Here is a 22,246-nt window from a genome sequence, read left to right on the forward strand (position 1 = left end):
ACGTGCCTGACCCGCTGGGACGAGTTTGAGGAAAGCTACCAGGAGTTTGGCAACTGGCTCAGGGAGACGGAGGTGTTGCTCCGCTCAGAGCTCGATCTCAAGGCCACGGTGGAGGAGAAGAAACAGCACTGGGAGGAGTACCAGGTGAGAGAGATAGAGAGAGAGGGAGAGAGAGAGTCCGAGAGAGAGAAAGAGAGCACTTATGTGTTTGAGAGAGAGTAGATACAGAGGAAACTTGTGCATTTGAGTGAAAGTAACAGACAGAATACGGGTGCGAAACGTGGACAATCAATAAACAGCTGGAAAGAACAATTGTAGCGACAGAGTTGTGGTTCATAAGACACATGCTACCTATCCCATGGACAGCTAGAAAAACAAATGAAGAAGTGCTGGTTGAAGCAAATTATAGAAAACAACATATCACGAATATAAGAAAACGACAGGCAAATGTCTTCGGACACACAATGCGGAAAGAAGCATTAGAGAATATTGTAACAACAGGAAAGTTTGATGAAAAGAGGGGCAGAGGTAGACAGAGGGAAAAGATACTGGACAAGATGACAACTTGGTTGGGAGCAGCAAGAACAACAGACACCATTGCTGCAATGCAGGACAGGGTGAAGTGGAGGTTCATGATCGCCCACGCCAGTCTGCAAGGCACCGGATGATGATGAACAGACAGAATATGTGTGTTTGAGAGAGAAAGACAGAGAGTACTTGTGTGTCTGAAAGAGAGAGAGAGAGAAAGAGAGAGAGATTACTTGTGTATTTGACAGAGAGAGAGACAAAGAGAGAACTTATGTGTTTGAGGGAGAGACAGAGAGTACTTTTGTGTTTTGTGTATTTGAGAGAGGCAGAGCTAGAGAGAGCACTAATGTGGTTTGTATGGGTTGGTGTATGAGTTAAGAAGAGAGGGTTTGTAGAAATGAATGTTGAGTCAAAGGCTCCCACCTCTAGATAAACCATTCAGTTTAGAAAGTGGTTGTATTTATATCCCATGCCATATGACATCACTTATCAAGATAGCTCATTGAGATTCCAATAACCTCTGAGACAAGTGGTGATGTTGCAAACCTGCATTTTGTATTTTAAAAAATTTAACTTTATAACATAGTTCCATTGAGCTTGACCTTGATTCTTTGTAGCTTCATCTTGAGGATGCCATCTCACATCAGTCGTCACTTGATCGGGTCAGCGAGAAAGCCCAGGCACTTTTGCAAACCAACGCCGACGCCAAAACATCCCATGCCATTACACAGCTGACCACTCGGTACCATGGAGTCATCGCTCTTGCCAAGGTAAGGGGAGGATATGGTAAAGATCTTCAAAGCAGATCAGTGGTGATGATTGACAAACTGCTGATTAAAAATTTTAAAAATATGTACTTAACTCTAAACAGCAGAATGTTAATTCAATGTTAATTTAAAAAATGAGATGATGTTTGTGTGTTTCTTGCAATGTTTTTGTTAATTTTTTGGATTAACTGTATTAATTTCATGGACTCTTCGGAAAGATTTTTTTTGTACACACAGACTTTTGAGGGATGAGATTTTGTTCCCCTCCCTTGTTATGGATGTCACTGTGAGTCTATAGAAATTTGTAGGGATTTTTCCCACTTTGTGTGAAACTGCATAAATATATTTATTATAAACGATCATGAAATGTTTTTATTGCTGATGGATACATGTGTATCTTTCTTTTTATACAAAACTGGAATTTTAAAAAGTCTCTTCTTTGCTGTGTATTTCCAGGACATCAGCAGCAACTTGGAAGCCTACTACAACAACCACCGGCTGTACAAGCAGAATCATCACCTGTTTGTGGACTGGCTGCGTGAGGTCAAACAACGGCTCAAGTCCGTCAACGATGATCGTGGATCTAAGGACACCGTCAGTGACAAACTGATGGAAGTTGATGTAAGTTGGAACGCCGTGTGACAAGCTAAAAAGTATTCCTAGTGTTCAATTTAGGAATACAAATATTCAGGCTGTGAAACTTTTATAGCTTTTAGGTTAAATTTAAATGTTGATTTTCTAATGTTCCTGTTGGCACAAATGTGTTATGGGTATAAAACTGTGAATTTTGTTTTTTACATTTGCCACACAGATGGTCAGTGGAGACTGATGTGGTCTGCCCCATTTACTTTTTCAACGGGCAGCTGATTTCTTTTTTAGTCTGTTTCTGGTAAAAAGTGGTGGTTTTTGCACTGATGAGCAGTCTACCCTCTTGTACCATTCAATTTATGTAATGACAAATCTTAAAATCAACATTCCTGTTGTATGATGCCTTTGCTAAGCAAGTTTCACAAGCCTTCAAAGAATGTCAATTACAGTTTTTTAAAATCTTTATGCTTTCCTTTTTGCCTTCATTATCATTGAATAAGTTTATCATGCACCTAGCAAACTTGCACATAGCCAACACATTATCAGGTCCCGCATTTTTCCCTGCACATGTATATTTGTTGTATGTAAAACATGTACATAGTAAAAATTTGTACATAACAAAAAGATCTCCATGTCTCGCCGATTTTGCTATGTGCAAGCTAGACTGTATAATTGTTGTCCACTTCCTTTATGTATTGACTCTGTCCCCATCAGGAGATCCAAGGCGCCCTGGACCAAGGCCACACCATCCTCCGCACGGTGCTGGACAGCTGTGAGAAAACTCTGCCAAACACCAACCAGAGAGGAGTGCACATCATCAGGAACGAGGCTGACACAGCGAAATCTGACTACGAGAACATCCTCACACAAGTCTCACAGGTAAGGCTCTTGCTTTGTGTGTGGGATATTTTCTGAAGTAATGAGATTGAGCCTTGTTTGATCAAGACACGTTCTGTTCCTTTTTTTTCAAAAGGCCAAATAGAAAAAAACGTTCTTATTGTTCAAAACATTACTTCACTTGTGAAAATATAGCAAATCTTATTCAACAATGTGTTTTGAATTGTTAATAACAAAGACAAAGAAAAGGTAGTAATTCCATGAATTACTGTATGTTCTCCTGCTACCTGTACTTTGAATGTAAGATTCCATTTGTAACTCAACATTTTCCACAGTAAATTCAGTTACTTCATTTTGTGCATATCTCTATAAAATAACCATAAAAATCTTTATTTTAAAATAAGTTGAATGATAGAAAAATTAATTTCTTCAAAGAATTTTATACTTAGTCTGGATAAGTTTAGTCTGTCTTATAAAGGGTTTTTAGCTAACTCCTTTTGTGGATCTGCTGTCGTTTGTATCTTAAGTCTTGCTTCAAGATGGGCCTCCATTGTTCACCAAAAGAAAAATAAATAAAGAGAACCCATATTTTATATACTGACTCTTGGGCTTATTACAGTAGTTAAATACATGGTTTCCCGGTCCACAAGACAGAATGTGTAAAGTGATTTGTCTCTTTTTTTTCCAGGTGAAGCGTAGTCTGGAAGGATCCCTGGGTCACTGGGAAGACTTTGAGCATCTTTTCCAGCAAATGTCCGACTGGATCACTGATGTTGAGCGCCGTCTGGGTTCAAGTCCAGACTTCAAAGCAGATCTGCCAGAAAAGAGGTCTAGCCTTGAGAAGTACAAGGTGAGCGCCATACTGAGCATTTTGTTTTAATAATAGAATGTAATAATTGTAATGATAGAAATCACTTCTATAGTATAGTGCCCTCTCACTGGTCGCGCTAGTTGTTTCACAGTAAAATAAGATTTAGATAAATGTCTCATACATACTGGCCCATTCAACATTAAATGGCCCTGGGTATATTTTACCCGTAAGGATAGTGCACCAGGGGCTCCAAACTACTTTTGAGTTGTCCATTGGCAAGTATTTGTGATTTTGATATTTCCTTTCACTTATAGTGTAAAGTGCACATATAGTTTCAACTGAGCACGACGGTTATCTCATTGTCGAGAAAAATGGTTGCTTTAGACAGATGGATGTTTTGGACAGTGTCAGTATAAGGTAGAAAAATTCACCGTGGGAAGTGAAAAGTGGCCATTTATACAAGTGATTGTTTTAGACAGGTGGCTGTTAGAGCATGTTTGACTGCTGTCTAATAAACCTATTACATTTAATTGACATCTCCCTCTTTTTTTGTTTTTATTATTGCAGGCCTTACAGGCAGACATTTTGGCTCACAAGGATCAGCTGGATCGTCTGGAGGAGAAGGCCAGCCAGGTCAAGGATGGTGTGCCAAGGTCAAGGACAGCTGAGCTCAGGGCTAGATACAATGCCTTGGTGGAGAATAGCAGGGTGAGTGGAGAGCTTCATATCTCTTTACCTAGTACAGTCTAGCATGCACACAGGGAAACATGTTCATAGCAAACAGATTTGTTAGGTCCCAGATATTTTTCTTAAACATTAGCATATATTCTTTGTATTTAAAACAAGCACAAAGTGAAATTCGTACATAATGAAAAGATTTTCTGCCGATTTCACAATGTGCAGTATATTGTGTCTGTCTTCATCAATGTTGATGTCTTCTTATAGGGTGTAGTTTAAGTTTTCACAGCTGAAGAAACTGAATAAACAACACAGTTGGACTGTTCACATTCCATGAATGAATCAATTTTCTATGAACCGATAATATCAACTTCAAGTTTTTAACGTGAAAATTAGAAAAATGCATAAAGCATTTGACCATCTTTTTTCATTTTGCCGGGAGAAATTTGTCTTGGTCATTCAAATGGCAGTGGTATTACGAAGACCAGGTGCACTCACACATACACACAACAAACGAGGACAAAAGTACTAATATTACATGCCCAACACCTCTGCTCTATAAACATTGTCTCTATTTCTTAAGAAAATAAGCACAACATTTTTCTTTATAATCTGTACAGGATGTCGTTGGTAGTGTTGAGGAACAGGTTGGCAGCCATGAAGACTACCGCAAGGCGTACATCAGCTGTCTCGACTGGCTAGCAAACACAAAGCACAGACTGCAGAGGCTCGCGGACTACTCTGGAGACAAAAGGACGCTGCAGGACAGACTTCATCAGCTAAGGGTAAGTGTAAGGATCTAACGCCCCTGTCAACATTATTAGTCTATTAAACACTTTGCAGTCACACAGCCAGCAGTACAAAATACCCGATCTGGTCAACCAGCCAGGAGAGCGAGTGCAACGGACTTCTCGGGCCTGGGGCAGATTTGCGCCAGGTGATCAGAACGGATAATTTTCACCGCTACATTATTGCGCCAAGTGATCACAAAGTGTTAAGATGTGGGGCTTTCAAATTTAACGTCCATCTCCAATAGGACTGAACCAAATGGGTTGAGAGCCTTGAAAACTCCTCAAAACAATCTGAAGGCAAGACCAACCAGTCTTGGGTTCGAACCACGATCATCTGCTCCGCAGTCAAGCGTGATACGAACTGAGATAACGGAGTACCCCAACAGGATAACAAAATGTTCATCTCATGTTGTCAGTGGCAAAATCTATCAGTGTAGAAGACGGAAACCCAATTTTAAATAATGATAGATTGTAAAGTGCATAGAGCTTGCTACTGAGCAGGGATGTGCTCTGTACAATTGCTATTTATTATTTTTACTGCTAGATACTGCATAATTGCAGTCTAACATTGTGGCGACAACAGGGAGTTTTATTGTTACAGATGCTTTGCTTGTTGACTCTGCAGACTTTTCCTTGTTTCCCTGTTATCCGTCTTTGTAAATTTGTTATGGATAGGGGTTTTTTTTTTCTCACTAAGTGTGTTGGCTATAAAGTATAAATATGGTACAAAATTTAATTCAACTTACTGATAATTGTGTGCATAGATGTGTGTAGAACCGTTTCTTTATCCTATAAACCTAGGTTTTCATTTCTTACAACTTCCTTTGCATTGTTGCTGCCTTTAAAATGATAAACCAAACTGTATTTGAACTTTCAAAAAAATAACCCAACAGATTTAGGTGCATTGCCTGTCACATGGGAGTAATTTTTTCAATGCGTATGTCACGCAGGAGTTCAAGTCCGACCTCAGCCAAGGCCAGGAGATGTTGAACCGTGTGGCTGCGCTAGGAGACACTCTGTGTCGCACGACAGCTTCCCGCGGCCAGACCGTGGTGCAGAAGGAAATCGAGGGTCTGAGAGAAGACTGGACAGCCTTCACAGCCGCTGTGTCCAACGTGGAGCGAAACCTGGAAGCTTGCATCTCCAACTGGGCCGAGCTTGATGAGGAGCAACAGGCTTTCCTGACCTGGCTTGATCGTATGGACGCCCGACTCTTACAGTGTCTGGAGAATAAGTCCAACCTGGCTCGGAAGAGAACGCAGCTTCAGGAGGGAGAGGTGAGAAAAAGTTTTTCTTCTTTTTTTTTTATACTTTTCCATTCCAGCTGTTTTACCCTCTCTCTCTCTCTCTCTCTCTGTCTGTCTGTCTGTCTCTCTCTCTCTCTCTCTCTCTCTCTCTCTGTCTGTCTCTCTCTCTCTCTCTCTCTCTCTCTCTCTCTCTCTTCTCCCCCCCCTCCCCCCATTGAAGGGAATTAAATGTGTGTTGTCTTCTTTCTGAAAATTTCCTAACTGTGCCGACTACATTTATGTAAATTGTGTCCCCCCTCCCATCCTCCCTCCCTCCCTCCCCCGTCCCCCCACCTTGAGTAAGTCCGCCTGTCTCCTAGTCTCAGTTGTCACTTTTTCGTAAAATCTACCTCAGGAACAAGTGTTTTCCCAAAAAAATTTACAAATGTTTTGTGCTGGTACTGTTTTCTAGTTATCTGATGCTTTACTGACATACTGCGTTTATTTTGTATTATTTTAGTGCAGTACATGTAGATATAATTTTTTCCTTTTAAGACTTTTCATTTAATTTTATGTCTAGCAATACCTTTTTTATTTATACTCTTCATTATTTTATTTTCTTCCTTTGTTCAGGATCTGTATGATGAGATCCTGGCTCACAAGTCTGAGCTCAACAAAGTGCGTGACAAAGGGGACGCAATCGCTCAGCGCAGCAGTGACATGCGTGTGTCCAACAACGTCATGCAACTGTCCACCAAGTATCAAGCCTTGTGTTCTAGTGCAAAGGTCAGTTTAGAAATCTCTTATAGACCCATACATACAAGTTAACCTGTGTGGAGACCTTTTCAAAACTTTTATGTTCTAAAAATTTTGAAGATAGCTTCATTGTGAATATAAGATGTGAACTGATTTTTGAAAAATAGATGACATTTCTTTTAATGAATGATATTAAGACATAATTTTTCTTTATTTCTTTTGATTTGGTATTGGCACAGTGTCTGAGAAAAGTTGACGACAAACTTCATAAATCTTATCAAAACAATCTTGTAACTCTGCCCAGTTGAGATTCAGCACTTAGTTTAAAGCCTGAAAGGCATCCCACAAAAAATAGATTCCGTTAAAGATAATTTTTTTCCTTTCTATATTTTATAAGTTTTTTTCATTTTTCCTTTTGAAACTGTTTGAATAAAAATTCAAATCAGTTCTAAAATGTGAATTTTTTTTGTTTTGAAAATTTCCAGTTTCATTTCATCAATGTAAGCACTATGTTGAATGGTAAAATATCGTGTGGAATGAGATCTTATCTGGAGATTATAAACGTTTGTTTTTCCAGCACACGGTCTCACGCCTGAAGGAACATGTACATGACCACAAGGTGTATGAGGAGGCTCTGGACGCTGCAGCCACCTGGCTCAAGATGATGACCAAACGTGTCCAGACGTGCAGTGACAGTTCTGGTGACTGGCACGCCATCCAGGAGAGAATTGAAGACATCAAGGTCAGTAGGAACAGCCGATGAAGACAGGCTTGTTATATTTCAGTACTTTCTTTTTGACATAGAAGGCTGTCATAATTCAGCGCTTTCTTTTTCACAAAATCATGGTTGTGTTTTCCATCAGTGCAATTCTAAGTCTGTTTTTGTCTAATCAAAAATTGCTTTTGAGTAAATATGAGCTTAAAACTACAAGTACTGTTTTCTTTTTATTGTCCTTTTCAGTTTGTAAGACAAAATTGTTCATGGAAGTTAAACATTAATGCTATAAAATTCTATTAAAATGTTCAAAACAAAGAAGTCTTTTTCATATTCCTAAATTTACATTCCAAAATGAAAAGACTAGAGCATTTTATTCAGTCTTTATTTAGCAGATTAGATCACATATAACAGTTTGTTATCAGGTAACCAAGTTTTGCTCTTCCGTTTTTAAAACAAGGTTCAAAAGGATTAGGAATGCCTATAAATAATTTACAAGATTAATATTGCATAATGTCTTTTAGAAATGATTTTAACATGAATTCTTTTTTCTTTTCTTCTCTCCAGGATGTGACAGCCAGTATGGACGACGGCCTGCAAAAGGTGAACTACGTTTGCGACCAGGCTGAGAAAATTCTGCCACACACCTCTCTCGAGGGCAAAAAACTGATTGAAGAACACATCACAGAACTGACCAATGACTGGGAGAAGCTGAACGCAGCCATTGCTGAGTGCACGGCCATGCTGGAAGGTGTTCAGCAGCGCTGGCACGAGTACGAGCAGTACTACGGCAGTCTGGTCAAGTGGTTGGCTGACACGGAGAACTCGCTCAAGGCCACCCCAGAACCCTGTGCTCAGCTGCCGGAGCGGAAGACACAGATGGATAAGTTCAAGGTAAGTTCTTTTGAGTTGGTAGTTAGAGTATTATTGTTGGAAAGTGCAATGCAACACTATCATTAATGATATTGTATTTAGATTACAATTCCTTATAAAATAATGTTAGGGTGTAGAGCATGCATCATGTCTCTTGTCAAGGCAGTAGTTTATTCAAAAGCCACTTTGCTTTGTAAAGCAGAGATTAAAACTGAATGCAATACTTATTTCAAATTGAGATTTGCTGGACAATAATGTGACATCTTTCTATATCTTTCAAAAGTATATCATTTTAAGGGAAACGTGAATACCTAGAATTAAATTTTATCCAACTCCCCCAACCGCGATGGAGGTTAACGTTTCTTTAAACTCTAAAGATCTTTTTCTTTCTGTGTTAAAAGTGATTCTGATTTAAGCTTTGTCTTTCTAGAAGTCTTTGATAACATTTTCTATCAAGATGACCCAAAGAGAATTGTCTTTCTTGATGTTTCAAACAATTTCTCCATCTGTTTTGTCACAGATGATCCTGGCAGACATTGAGAATCACCGACGTCTGGTCAACGAGCTCGCTGACCGTGTAGCCAATCTGGAGGCTCTGTGTGACAATCCAGGTGTCTCTGACAGCCTGGCTGACATCCAGGACAGATACGGCAAAGTGGTGGACAAAGCCAGAGTAAGTGTCATGACTATGCCCTTTTTGCGTCTTGGCAGACAGCCTTAAAACAGTATATGTGAGGCAGCATGGTGGAATCAGGCTCTCGTCAAAATAATCAAAGTGAAAAACTTGCATTTTTCTGAAGGTTTGTGAATTTTTATCAAATTTTTGTTTTTGGGTTCAACACCTTTCAAGCCCATAAAAGAACTCATTTCTGTGTGGATTTTTTCAGAAAAACGTTGATTAAAGGCACAAAAAATGTAAATTTTCAGTTTACACGGACTCTAAAGCTAAGGAAATAACTAATCTTTGGCGGCCATTTTCTCACTAATTTTACCTCTGAAAATAGGTAACCCCCACCTCCTTCATTCTCAAATATCTCGACTTGTAGTTAAAATAAGTGGATATTTTTTTCGTCCAAATAAAGATAAGTGAACAAGCTTTAAGGTGATACCAATAACTCTACATGCCCAAAAATTGACGAGAGCCTGATTCCACCACGCTGCCTCACATATTTATATATGATACAGCTTTTCGTGGGCTGTAGACATAGAAGGAAGTAAATTCTCAAGAGGGTGGTTGGTGGATGCTCTGATATTGTTTGCTACTTCTCTCCTTTCAAATGTCAATCATCCTTATCTTTCCTCCTTCTTTTTTATCTTTGTTACTCTCTTGTAACACCTTTAATCTTTGGCACTTACATGACCTGATTGTGTTGAAGGTGCCGTAAAACTCTTACTAAAACTAAGTAGATTTTCAAGTACTATTTTGCCCCCTTCAGACTTGATTTGTTTTTTGTTGGTCTAATCATGTGACTTACAGTTGTACAATATGTGCACATGTACATTTAGCCTAGAAGCTAAAGAATTTCACATAGAGATAAAATCCCATTATTTTTGCTAGTTTTAATTAATGACAGTCACTATCCGTATGTCACCATTTGAAGGGAATTGTAAATTAATTACCTCCACCCTTTTCCCTCTCTTGGGTGGTTGGCAGGTGCTCTGTTGTCATTTGTTCCTTCTTTCCTGTTGAACTTCTATCATCCTTATGTCTCTCCCCTTCTTTTCTTTGCATGTTACTCTCTAGCAACACCCTTAATCTTCAGATTTTATGTGACCTATTTGTGTTGAGGGCACTGTAAAACTCTTACTAAAACTCTTATTTTAAAAACTCGTTGCCCCCAGGATGTGGTGGAGGTGTTGCAGCGCGGTTACGACGAGCACCAGTCCTTCCAGGAGGCCCAGCAGGACTGTGAGAAGTGGCTGCTGAGCATGTCCTACCGCCTCATGTCCCACAACACGCTCAACGTCTCCACCATGGAGCTCACCAGCCGGCAGATCGACAAACACAGGGTAATTGTTGCTTAAAAAATATTTTATTTCCCTTGACTATTTCTGTTCAAATATTGGCACTCTCTAACCGTGTGTTCGTCAAATAAGATCAAACAGTTTTTTTGGTCACAAATTATGCTATTCACAACTGTAATTACAGTATTTTATGATACTTTAATCCTTTAAAAAGTTTAATGCCCATAGAGCATGGTTCAGTGTGCTGTCATGTCCAGCAGCAATGTCATTGGTTACCATAGACACCACTTTATCAAGATCACTTGAAATTTAGGGTCCATCTCATCTTGAAAAAGGCTTTTTTCATGTACTAGTTTCTTGTTGTGAAAGGAGAGCTGCTGTAATGTACTGTTAACAGGTTGTTTTTTGCTTACTCTTTTTTTTCTGGGTTTTGCTCACATTGTTTTTGATGAACATCTTGAATTTGCTATTTGAGTTGTCCAGCGTCATTTGTTCCAACGCAGAGGTGCTCCTTTTAACATTTTTAAATTACTTGAATTCCCACATTTCTTTGAGCATTATGAATTAAATCACACATGAAAAAAAATTCGGTATACAGATCTTATGTTTGCAATCAGTCAGGTGTTGGTAAGAGAACCATGATCTAGAAAGGTTATTCTACTTGTGTAGTAGTTGTACATGTACACAGCTAATTCTGAGTCTATTTTTCTCCTAACCCTCAGGTCCTTCTGCGAGAGATAGAAGACTACCGTCTGACCCTGGACTCTGTGAGCCGCCTGGGTCAACAGCTGATCCTGAGCAACCGCCGTGTCCCCCAACTGGCCACTTCTGTCCAGGCACAACTAACCAACCTGGAGGAGAGCTACCTGAACCTGCAGTCCACGGCACACCAGATCCGGGTGAGTAGAAGCTGCCATGTGCTGCTTTGGTTTCTCTCAGATCATACGCACTGCGCAATGTGGCACTGTGGAGTTCTGATGATTTCCTCGTATGTCAGTCAGTATCTTTGAAGTCTGAGGAGAGTCCTGTCTTCTGACTCTGTCTGTACCTTGATTCTGCTGTTTGTGTTTTGGAGTGTAATAGGAACCTGAACGTGCCTGGGATGAGTCTAAATAAAACTGTAGAAAAAAATTCAGCTCTGTGTTTTGAGACTTGTAGAGGTGGCTTCCTTGTGTGGTGCCCTTTGATCGTTTTTTTTTCTTCTTAAAGCACAGCAATATTTATTAAGGTATTTCTTTTATTTCAGTGCTGTCTTAGATCATTTGCTTTGAGAAGACTTCATCATCTTTGAAATGTCATTTGCTGAAAAGTTAGAAATATGTGTTAGGTCCAAATCGCTCAACCTCCTAAAGCTCTATCTTGAAATTGTTAGACTAATTTAAGAAATCAGTTAGCCAAAAAAATATTAGAAGTGTAGTAATAGGAAAACAAATAGAAAACGGGACTCAGCGTTAGTTTCTGTTGCACACGTAGATTGTGTAAGCTTTGGCTTGTGAGTAGCTGCAACGATTGCTGTGCTTGCTGGTTGGTCCTGAGAGAGCACCTGATCCTCCCCTCTCCCGCTCTCCCCTCCCGCATCCCTCTCCTGCTCTCCCCTCCCTTCTCCCCCTTCCGCTCCCCTCTCAGGATGTGTGGTCTTCCCTCCATTCTCTTTCTCTCCCAACTCCACAGTGAACGTGTGCCAAACGCTTCGTAGAGTTTGTGCTAATTAATTCTCACTGTAATGAACTAAGCTGGTATCAAATCGCATGAATTTTCTCAAACTGAGCAAGTTAAACTAATTTAGAAATCAAAGAAAGCAAGTAAAACTGATTTCAAAATCAAAGACTTACAAGGCAAAGGTAGCAAAAATGGAAATCCTTTTCAGATTTTATCAGCCCGTTGTGGTTACAGTTCTTTCCTAGCATTTCAACATTATTAAAATTTCCTCGTTTCATGCATCACATCGATTTGTATATCATGCATTATGAACAACCTTTGAAAGGTTTTTTCTTTGCTCTCAACTTCCTAGTTTTGGGAAAGGAAGAACCATTAAATACTGTATATATAAATGACTTAGATAGTTATGGACCTTGTGTAGGGTATCGACTGTCGATTTCAGACAAAAGTCAGTTTCAGTTTTTCAGAAGTGTTTTCAAATCTCTGTCTGAACGTAATGTGATAAGATAAGATAAGAAGAACTTTTCAGTGAGGTTTATTTTGTGATGGAGAGTCTGTCATTGTGAATGGAGCCTGGACCCCCTCTTTTAAGTGAGTGTTGATTTCAGTAAGCAACGTACAGCCACCTGCTCACAAATGATTCAATACAAATTTTGGTCAATGAATACATGTATCAATATGGCTGAGTTCTCGTGCAAAGAGAATAGCTTTATATTTTTTTTTTTAAACGATTCAAAATCTTTTAAACGTTTTGTTACGTAATGTATGTTCATAAAAAGAATCCAAAGACTGTGACCATTTTACCATGTCATGAATCAGATTGAAAGGTCACCATGTAATTAGAATTCTCATAATCATGCATCATTTTAGTCACCCACCTCAATACTTTCCAGCACTTCTGCTCCCACCATTTATAATAATCAAAGAACGTGATATTGTAAGACAGGTTACTCAGAACTCATGTGAAAAGTTATGAGTCATCTATCTTGTGTGGACAAACGGATGCCAATGTTTCATTATGTCGCCACGGCAAGGCTCGAGATAAAGGAGATAGTGGAAGGACAAGCTGAAGAAGAAAAAGAAGAAATAAACTTTCTTTCCCCAAGAACAAAACGCTAAATCACATTTCAAATTTCATATTTTCGTCCCTTTGTAGAGAACGTAAACGTAAACGTGTGACACGTAAACACATTGTAGAGACCTCCAAAGTAACCTGTCTTATGGTGCCACCATGACCTTTGTCGTCTCCACTTCTGATGCGTCATCATCACTTCAAATGTCTCCCTCATCTTCCTCCGACCCCCTCCCTCCCTCCCTCCCTCTCTTCAGAGGTTGCAATTATACGGGTCCACAACCCGCTGGGGCGCTCACTTTTCTCTGTACGAGCGACTGGCCTCTCGCTGGAAGCCGCCAACCTTCTGCAAACCCTTCCGTGTACCGCCCAGCACCCATAGCAAACCCCTGCCTACTCGAAAGTCGAACTTAGAGGAGTCCGAGCTCAAACTCTCGTCGGCTCGCTCCCTGCCTCCTGAGAAAAGCGCCTTTCTTCCACATTCTCCTAGCACTCTAAAGAGCAAGCGAGGCATTGCCTTGTTGCAAGGTTCCCTTCTCGGTAAATAAATCCTGGCTGTGAAGTTTTAGAGCAGAAATTTGAGAATAAATCACTCTCCTAACTTGCGTGCTGTGAGTTCCTCTGCAAGCAATTGTGACAAGAGTCTTGGAGATTTTTGCGTGACACGTTTTCCCATAAAATATTTCTGTCCCTGTCATTCAGTTTCCTACTTTACTTTTAAGTTGAAACTTTCTTATTGCCCTGAGTGAGATTATGTTAACACTCAAATATTTCAATCAATTGATATCAGTAGAATTTTTTGTTTTTATTTCATAACCCATTTTAAGTTTCTCTGGACCTATTCTCTTAAAACTAAATTAATTGCCTAATACGTATCTGTTATCGAAAATCTCATTTTACAAGGCCCAGATCAGTGGGCAGAATCTCATATTATGCACCTCCGTAAATGGATTTGTAGACAAACCATTTTGCGCAATCATACTATGATAGCAATAGAGGTCAAGGAATAAAGGGTCCTCAGAACTGTGGTATAATAATTATTATTTTTTTAAAGAATCTTTGATATTGTGATTCAAGTTACAGAAAAGATTTGAGAAACGGTGACCACGAGACATGATGATTTTAAAAGGAAATATTATAGCTCCAATAGCTCGACTTTGGCTTCGTGATGATTTAGACTATTTTGTCAGTTTAAGATTGCTGTTCTTATTTCTATGATAATATGCCTTTCCTTGCACGGGTGGGGCAGTATCTTGAAGAGGCTTCTGTTAAGATGTAGACTCTCCAAGATATTAGAAGGTTGAAGGAAAGCACTGGCGTTCTATCTTTTTGTTTTGCAATCTCCACCACTGTTTTATCGTCTAAGGCACGATCAAGTTCCTATTAACACTCTCTGGCTGCACCTTTTGGGCTTGATCCACACTGTGGCAAGGGAGACAAACGAACAAGCCCACATTTGTTTTCCATTTGTTGAAACCCCTGGCGGCAAAGAGAAGCAATTTGATTTTTGAAAGCTCCTCAGAAAGCTAAGAATGTTTTTTTTATTGTTTTGTTTTGGTTTTTGGTTTGTTTGGCGGGGCATTTTTTTAACTATAAAGGGGTCAGGGAATGTAATAGTAAATTGCAAGGTTCATTTACCTTCTTTCGAATTGGGCTGGCTTTGCACGCTGTATAAATACAGTCCATTATAAGTGTTCATTGTACGACCGTTTATTTGGTTCCGGAACAATAAAACTAAAATGCTGGTCTTTTGGGGTGATGAGGGGCGGGAGGGAAGGGGATGGAGATCTCGTAAACTTTACTGGTATTTCCAACAATTGGTTTGGTTTCCAACTTCTCATTTTTGGTTTTCTTTCTATTTCTGTAAATGGCACACAACTGAAGTAGAAAGCACAATTTCAGTTCACTGAAACAAAATTAACCCTCAAAACTGCCTTTTGATGCCAAGATGGCCAACATCAAACCTTATCCCTTTGCCCCAGACATGATTCTATTATAAGCATGCTCAGTTTATCGTTACTTGTAACAGTACCCAATTCCACACCCCGTTCGCTCTTGCCTGCGGATCAAGTCCATCTTCTCCAATGATTGTAATTGTTGAAGTGTCCTCCACTTTACAGAGCACACTTGTGCCACGCATAAATTGGCCACCTTTCTCTTTCTTTTTCGAAAAAACCGAAAACAAGAAAGTAAGTATCGGACTGATCTCTGTTTATTGTCATGTAAGTAAAAAATCAAGTTGCCATTGATGTTAGATTCCTTCTTGTTTGTTTATTCGTTAAGACAAGTTATGAGAAAGGGGAGAAAATGAGAATCGAAAGCTCCTGAATGTTTTTGCATTAAGATTTGACTTGATGTTGAAACTTTGGATAGCTACATTACACATTACCCTCAATCTACAACCCATCGATGCATGTGCCCTATGCCCTATAATTTGGTGATGGACTAATGAAAACAGATTATGGTCTTTGGTTTGAATCCTTTGCTGCTTGAACATGTGCGGCGGCCCAGTATAGCTCCAAGCGCTTCTTTGTGTGTGTGTTTTTTCGTCTTTGTTCGTTTGTTTGATTCTTGTTGTGCACGTGGCGTGAAGACATCTTGATTAAATATGCACTCCTTGAGGAAACAACGTTCTCCATTTAACCTTGTAGATTGGTGAATGAATTGTTTTTAACTTGCAAAATGTACCAGATTCTACTGCCTTTTGGGATGCCAATTGTTATCGGGAAATGAAAAAAAAAAGGGGGGGGGGAATAATAGTATATTTTGCTCGGATCCTTTATTTTTACTGGTTTGTTGAATAGAAAGGAAGAGATGAAATCCGTAAGGCCGGCTTGTCCATCATCGTATTTAATATCACTGTGCCTTTAGTGGTTTGACAGAAGTTATTTTTGGGTGGAGATTCAGCTGCTGTTGGCTTATCCCATTGCAGACTGATGTTTTTTAACAAAACTTACAGTAATGAGAATACATTGAGTTTCACAATCTTTGTGGGTGATGAATGTAATCGAATTCCTGAAAGAATCTAATAGGAAGTGGTCTTATTTCACTGGACCTTCTCTGGAAAAACCATAATGCCTGGATTGTGTAGCTCTCAAAAGTTCTAAACGCTACATACAAACTAGTATGCTAATAGTTTTTTTAGGAAATGAAATCAGAGACGTAGAAAACGGTGTCCGTACTTTTATGGTCGGTCTTCTCGGCGTTGCCCAGAGAAGATGAAATTTCGATTTTTTTGCTAGGATGCTGCATCGAACTCAGCTATTTGAAGCCTTTACAGGCAAAGTCAAAGCAATCTTAGTGATCTGAATTGCATTGATTGGTGCGTAAAATATTTATAAGCAGCCAAATAGATGTACGCAAATAAACTAAGCTTTAAGTTAAGCGATTTATTTGCATCAGAATAATAGGAATTGATTTATAGTGAATTAATTAATCCTGTACCCCAATTGTAACACGCAAGAGACTGGGTGTAGCAAGAATAACTATATCCCGTTAAATTGGCACAATGAGCAATTTTATTCTTCACGGTTCTATATAGGCCTACCGGCTTTCCATGCCATTCGAAACTGATGATGTGTCTAAAGAACTCGCCCGTGTAGTTTTGGTACATTTTGCAGTTGTCTTGCTAAACTAAACCACATTTCCACTAACTGCTCTTTAAGAAAATTATGTCTTTTATTAATGTACTGTTTGGACAGGTTACTGTTTTGAGGTATTTTAACCATTGTTTTGTTTTTGTTTCAAATTGCATTTTTGGTTCATGCTTGTCATGGTAATGTTTATGGGAAATTGTTGCTGTTTATTTAAATAAAAAGAAAGTTGACATGATGATAATTTCATGAAACGCTCGAAATGGATGGATACCCTCAAACCCCAACAGTTGTATCTGACAGGCTTGTTTGAATCATTTCGTGGTTAACATTTCCATAATTTAGTTTTAAATTGCTTTCCCTGTGAGGATTCTATATTGAAGTTGTCGAACAGCTGTGAAATATCGTGTTAATTGTCCTCAGAGATTTCCTTATATTGTGTAAAGGGAGTATCAATCTTACGAAAATAGTTATCATGGAGAATTCCTTATAGAACAATTAATCCCAAGCTTGGAAAGCATCGCTCTTTGTAAAGTATATGGTTGCAATGCCGATGTTGGTTCAGATATTGTTAAACGTAAGAAAGATGCTAGTCTGTCGGAATTTCAAATGGCGTTTTAAACTAAATTTGGATTTTTTCGTGGTATGCAAAGAGCGAAAGATTAAATTCACTCACAATATTCTCAGTATATAGATTTCAATCATCGGTTATTCTTGTTTCACAGTCGGGTAAATTTCATTTGAAAATGGATGTTTCCCAAATTTTGAAGAAAGCATTCCAATTTTTAATTTACCCTACTCTTGCATGTCTAAGGGATAAAAACGCGATGTAAAAAAACAAACAGAAAAAGCTAGGTCTAATAACAAACTAGATGTCTGAAATGAAAATAATTGAAACATATTTAGCTTCCAGGAGGGGGTGGGGGTTCATTATTTTTTAAAATTTGAGATTTGATTTATAATTTGTACAACCTCATACTTTGCTACACATCGCCCTTCTCCAAGAGTATGGGGCTTGAAAAAATCGAATTTGAAAGATATTTTAAAAAAACCTTTTTCCTTTCTTTTAAAAATTTGGTTTCGAGTTTGTTTTTTGTTTTTGTTTTTGTTTGTTTTTTTGTTAGGGTTTTTTATTTTAAAATTTTGCAATTGCAGTTAATGTCGTAGATGTAGTTCTTGTAGGCGTACAAAGTGAATAGAAAAAACCCAGCTTGGGCAGCTAAAAAATAATCCGGGCACCTGCCACTTCCCCAACAGGTGGTTCTGGACCACATTGACGTATACAAGCCCAAGGTGTCGGCCTACAGGCCCTACTCTTCTTACTACTCTTCCTACCGATATTAACGGCTGCTGATGTTTGGTTCAAAGTTCAAGGCCACCATGGAATCTCTTCTAACTCAACTCACGCCCGTGACTCGATTGTCTCGACTTGGAAATTTTCTGCATCATTTTTTGGACCGAATTTAAAGACTTGTCTGATTTACCCGAGGAATCCTTCCTTTGATTGAAGAGCTCAAACTATTTTTTGGGCGGCTAACGACTTAATTTAAATGTTATGACGTTTTTCCAAGAAAGACAAATAGGTTTTAAAATCTTGTTCTTAAATTTTCATTTACTATTGTTTTCGTATGTACAGTTTTTTTTCTTGTTTTTGTTGCTAATTGTCTTCTATTGCTTGTTGTCCCTGCTTAAACGATAGCACCGACCGAAATGTAAAAAAAGTGTATGGTCCATCCTGGGCAGTAGCCCAATATTCTTCATACCATGTGACATTGACAGCTGACCATACTATACATGCCGGATGTGACGTTAATAATCCAGCTGAGCTTTTCTGAGAAAAAAATTTTAATTCGATTTATATTTCCAATAGCTACAAATTATTCCGTAAATATATTTCTTCATTCGATTTATATTTCCAATAGCTACATATTATTCCGTAAATATATTATTTATTTATACTTTGTTTAAAATAATCCGGATTCGAATTTTCTTTCAAGAGAATGTTAGTAGTATTCGTGTTGATTCATATGTTCCTAAGGTGATTGCAAATGTGTTCTTGACAATGTGTACATGAACATAGTATTTTTAAAAATATATTTTTCTGATTCATTACTTTTTGACGACGCAGCATCATTTTTTTCTCTCGTTGTTTTCTCTTGCAGATGACTAGTCTGGTGTCCTATTCTCCGAGCGTAATGTTACGATATTTTTAGGCACATCTTACTTTGTCTAAGTAGTGTGCTAGATTTACTCGTGATGGTGTCTTTGTCTCCTCGTTTGGCTACTCCTAGTTTTTCCAGAGCACTTGCCTAAGCCTGCACTTCCCCCTAGCTAAAACTCTACCAAGAGTGTTGTTTTGCGAAAAGAACTTTTCTTTGTTACTTTTTTAACCTCCCACTAATGGTTCGTCAATATTTTTTGGATGGTTCTTCGATTTCTTTTGTTCCGTTTATCTAAATTTTTTGTTTGGTTTTTAAATCATTCTTTTTTCGTTTTGATTGGAAGACACCCCCTAATTCGTTCTATTAGACATTCGTAAAAAGAAACCTGTGTGCACATTCTCGTTTGACTTTAATTAAGACTTAACTTTAAACATGCCAACATTTCATGAATTAATGTCACTGACCTCGAGTAATCCCGTCAAGATTGTGGTCATCTAATCGGATTCACCCATTTAACATCATCGGTTTGTCCCTGTGTTGATTTATATAATGTCGATAGTGTGTACGTGTATGCTACTACAAGTATATTGTGCTTTTTCAAGATGAAATACCCATTGGTATCCATGTATTCAGTATTACAGAAAGTGATATAGCTTGATTTTTATAATTCTCCGTCCAGTTTGATCCTACAGTATTATTTTTTATATGTCAATGCAGTTTCAAGATTTAATGTAGGCATTCCGTAGTTTATTGTAGAATAGTTATAATTATAGTAATTGCTATTAGTCATAGAGATTTATCGCTCTGACTCCTTACATTCTCATTTCCAGCGAAGTTAGGTTATACAGAATTTATATGTCCTTTTCATATGTCCTACTGTCAGGTTTTAATTTTTGTTTTGTTTTTCAAAACAATTCTTAAGTGCTCGTATAGACACGACTAGGTGTTGTCAGAGTTTTTGTATTTATGGTGCTACTTGCCTTACTGTGTGTTTTGCGTTATACTTTCGATTGTTATAGACTGAGTGACGTCATGCTATTTATTTCATCGCGGTCAGACACTGTGAGAAAGATAGGTTAGACCATTGTGTTTCTATTCAAGTGAGTGTTTCGAGAGTAACCCATTCTGATACAGATTTGCAAGCCGTATATATTCGTTATACACTAAAACTATGCGAGGGGTTATTACAGAAATAGCACAATAATATACTATTAGTATGGATGTTAATACCATTAACGTAATGACAATAAATCTACTAATGTCTCTAACGTTATTCATTTCTAGTGGGTATGGCGATGATGTGCTCTTAACAATAAGTGTTTTTGTGAAGGTGATTGTTTCTTTGAGAATAATATGAGTAGTCTATTTCCATTTTGGCCGACATAGACTTGTTATGACTACATGGAATTAAATTCTTTTCTCATGTCTTATTTATATCAAGGTGTATTTCCTTAACGATTATTTGCAAGAACTATCTCGTAGTCGTTGGAAACGAAATGTAATTCATAGTTTATATTTCCATTTTTATTCTAATTATTTAACTTTAGTTAATTGTTTTGGCCACAAAATCGAATTGTTCTCAAAACTACCCAAAGAGGAGTTAAGCCACTCTTATTTTGATTATAAGGAAGAATTATCCCCATCTGTAGGTATTCTTCATTTTCATGTGACACTTTTTGTGTCGTTGATATTTATGGCTTGGTATTTTTGTAGTCCAAAGAGCTCGATGTTTACAAAAGCTTCGGCTTTGGTGTGATTTTTTCTTTTTAAAGCTTGTAATGCAACAGCACATTCCATCCAGATTCCATGTTTTTCTATAATCTTATATTTTTTAAATCTCAGTATATCAATTGAGTGCACTTCTCATCGTAAAAATAAATAAGTGATACTTAATTAAGTATATTTTTTTCTGCCAATCTGTGATATTTTCCTACACCGTTTTTATACCCGATAAATGAAAGGGGATTTCGGTACTCCTGTGATACTCTTGTAACTCTTGTAATTATGTATGAATTATTTAACGAATGGAAAGGTTTGTACTAACAATCTTTGTAGAATGTGCTGTACACGGGCAACTGCATCGTCATATGGAGCGTTCTTGTATTCTGTTTGTTATTTAAGCTACTATATATTTTAATAAATATTGAAATTTCAGAATAGATGTCGAATGCGTCTGTTATTTTTCTCTTTTCATGTGCATGTGTTTGTTATTTGTTTGTGTTGTTACCTGTTTGTGCAAATTGTGTATCTAAGCTTTTGCGTTTTATTTGTCCCTTTTGAGAAGGCAATTTTCAATGGCAACTTGATTTTGAATTACATGAAATGCTTTGAAATGTATGTTTCCCCTTATCACTTCATCGCAATTAACAGGTGTTTTGGAAACTGACTGTCGAAAACGCCAGGTTTGGTCTGATAAAATGGGAAACACTTTTGGTTGAAATAGAGTGAGCGTGTTTTCATATCGTCAGGTTCATTCCATTCTCTTTTTTTTCTTGTAAGCTGGAGAGTGCCACCTTACAGTACAGGTCACCGGTTTAGTTCAAGAAACCCGTAGATATCCGCTCCTCATTTTCCTAAAATCGACTTTTTATCTTTCCTTTCCATGGCCACAGATCTTTCTCTGTCACACATCTTTTCGATCTGGGGATCGACTGTAAAAATAGGTTGTTGATAGTCCAATCCTCACGTCGCAAATAAAATAAATAAAAAATAAATTACTATTTTATTGATCCCAGAAGGGCGATTTGGTTTACAATGGCAAACATACATGCATGCATAAATAAATATATAGTTATATATATACATAAACACTTAAATACATACACTATACACATATACATACTTACACAATGTTACGCCAATACAGAACAATTTCACAACTATGCCATTGCTGGTCGCCTCTGGACGGAGAAAGATCTGCGATCCCAGGAAAGCAATATAGTCGATTTAAGAAAAATGTGGCATACACGGGTTTCAAGATCATTATCGTCATCGTCGTTTTCATCATCATCACCATCACCATCACCATCACCATCATCATCATAATCATCATCATCATCATCATCATCATCATCATCATCATCATCATCATCATCATTAACATCAGGCTTTCTTTCCCTGTGCCCAAGTATATCCGGAATCACTTAGTATGGCCTGTAAATCGGACACATTTGCCCATGCCTGATTCACACCATTCTTGTCATCATGCTCACTGTGTATTCCTGT

General features: G+C 38.1%; 1 protein-coding gene across 1 annotated transcript in view; it reads left to right on the plus strand.

Annotated features, from left to right (window-relative positions):
• The window catches only part of LOC101864208 (nesprin-1), a gene marked incomplete in the record, with an annotated part of 244,542 nt that overhangs the window by 7,593 nt on the left and 214,703 nt on the right, over nt 1-22,246 (plus strand). The window contains 14 exon segments of the mRNA XM_005093370.3: nt 1-144; nt 1,146-1,298; nt 1,752-1,916; nt 2,598-2,762; nt 3,409-3,570; nt 4,099-4,239; nt 4,830-4,994; nt 5,951-6,277; nt 6,860-7,012; nt 7,560-7,724; nt 8,265-8,591; nt 9,091-9,243; nt 10,413-10,580; nt 11,258-11,434. Of these exon segments, the coding sequence (XP_005093427.3) occupies nt 1-144; nt 1,146-1,298; nt 1,752-1,916; nt 2,598-2,762; nt 3,409-3,570; nt 4,099-4,239; nt 4,830-4,994; nt 5,951-6,277; nt 6,860-7,012; nt 7,560-7,724; nt 8,265-8,591; nt 9,091-9,243; nt 10,413-10,580; nt 11,258-11,434 (2,565 nt within the window).

The sequence above is a fragment of the Aplysia californica genome, unplaced genomic scaffold (genome assembly GCF_000002075.1).
Source record: "Aplysia californica isolate F4 #8 unplaced genomic scaffold, AplCal3.0 scaffold00062, whole genome shotgun sequence".
NCBI lineage: Eukaryota > Metazoa > Mollusca > Gastropoda > Aplysiida > Aplysiidae > Aplysia > Aplysia californica.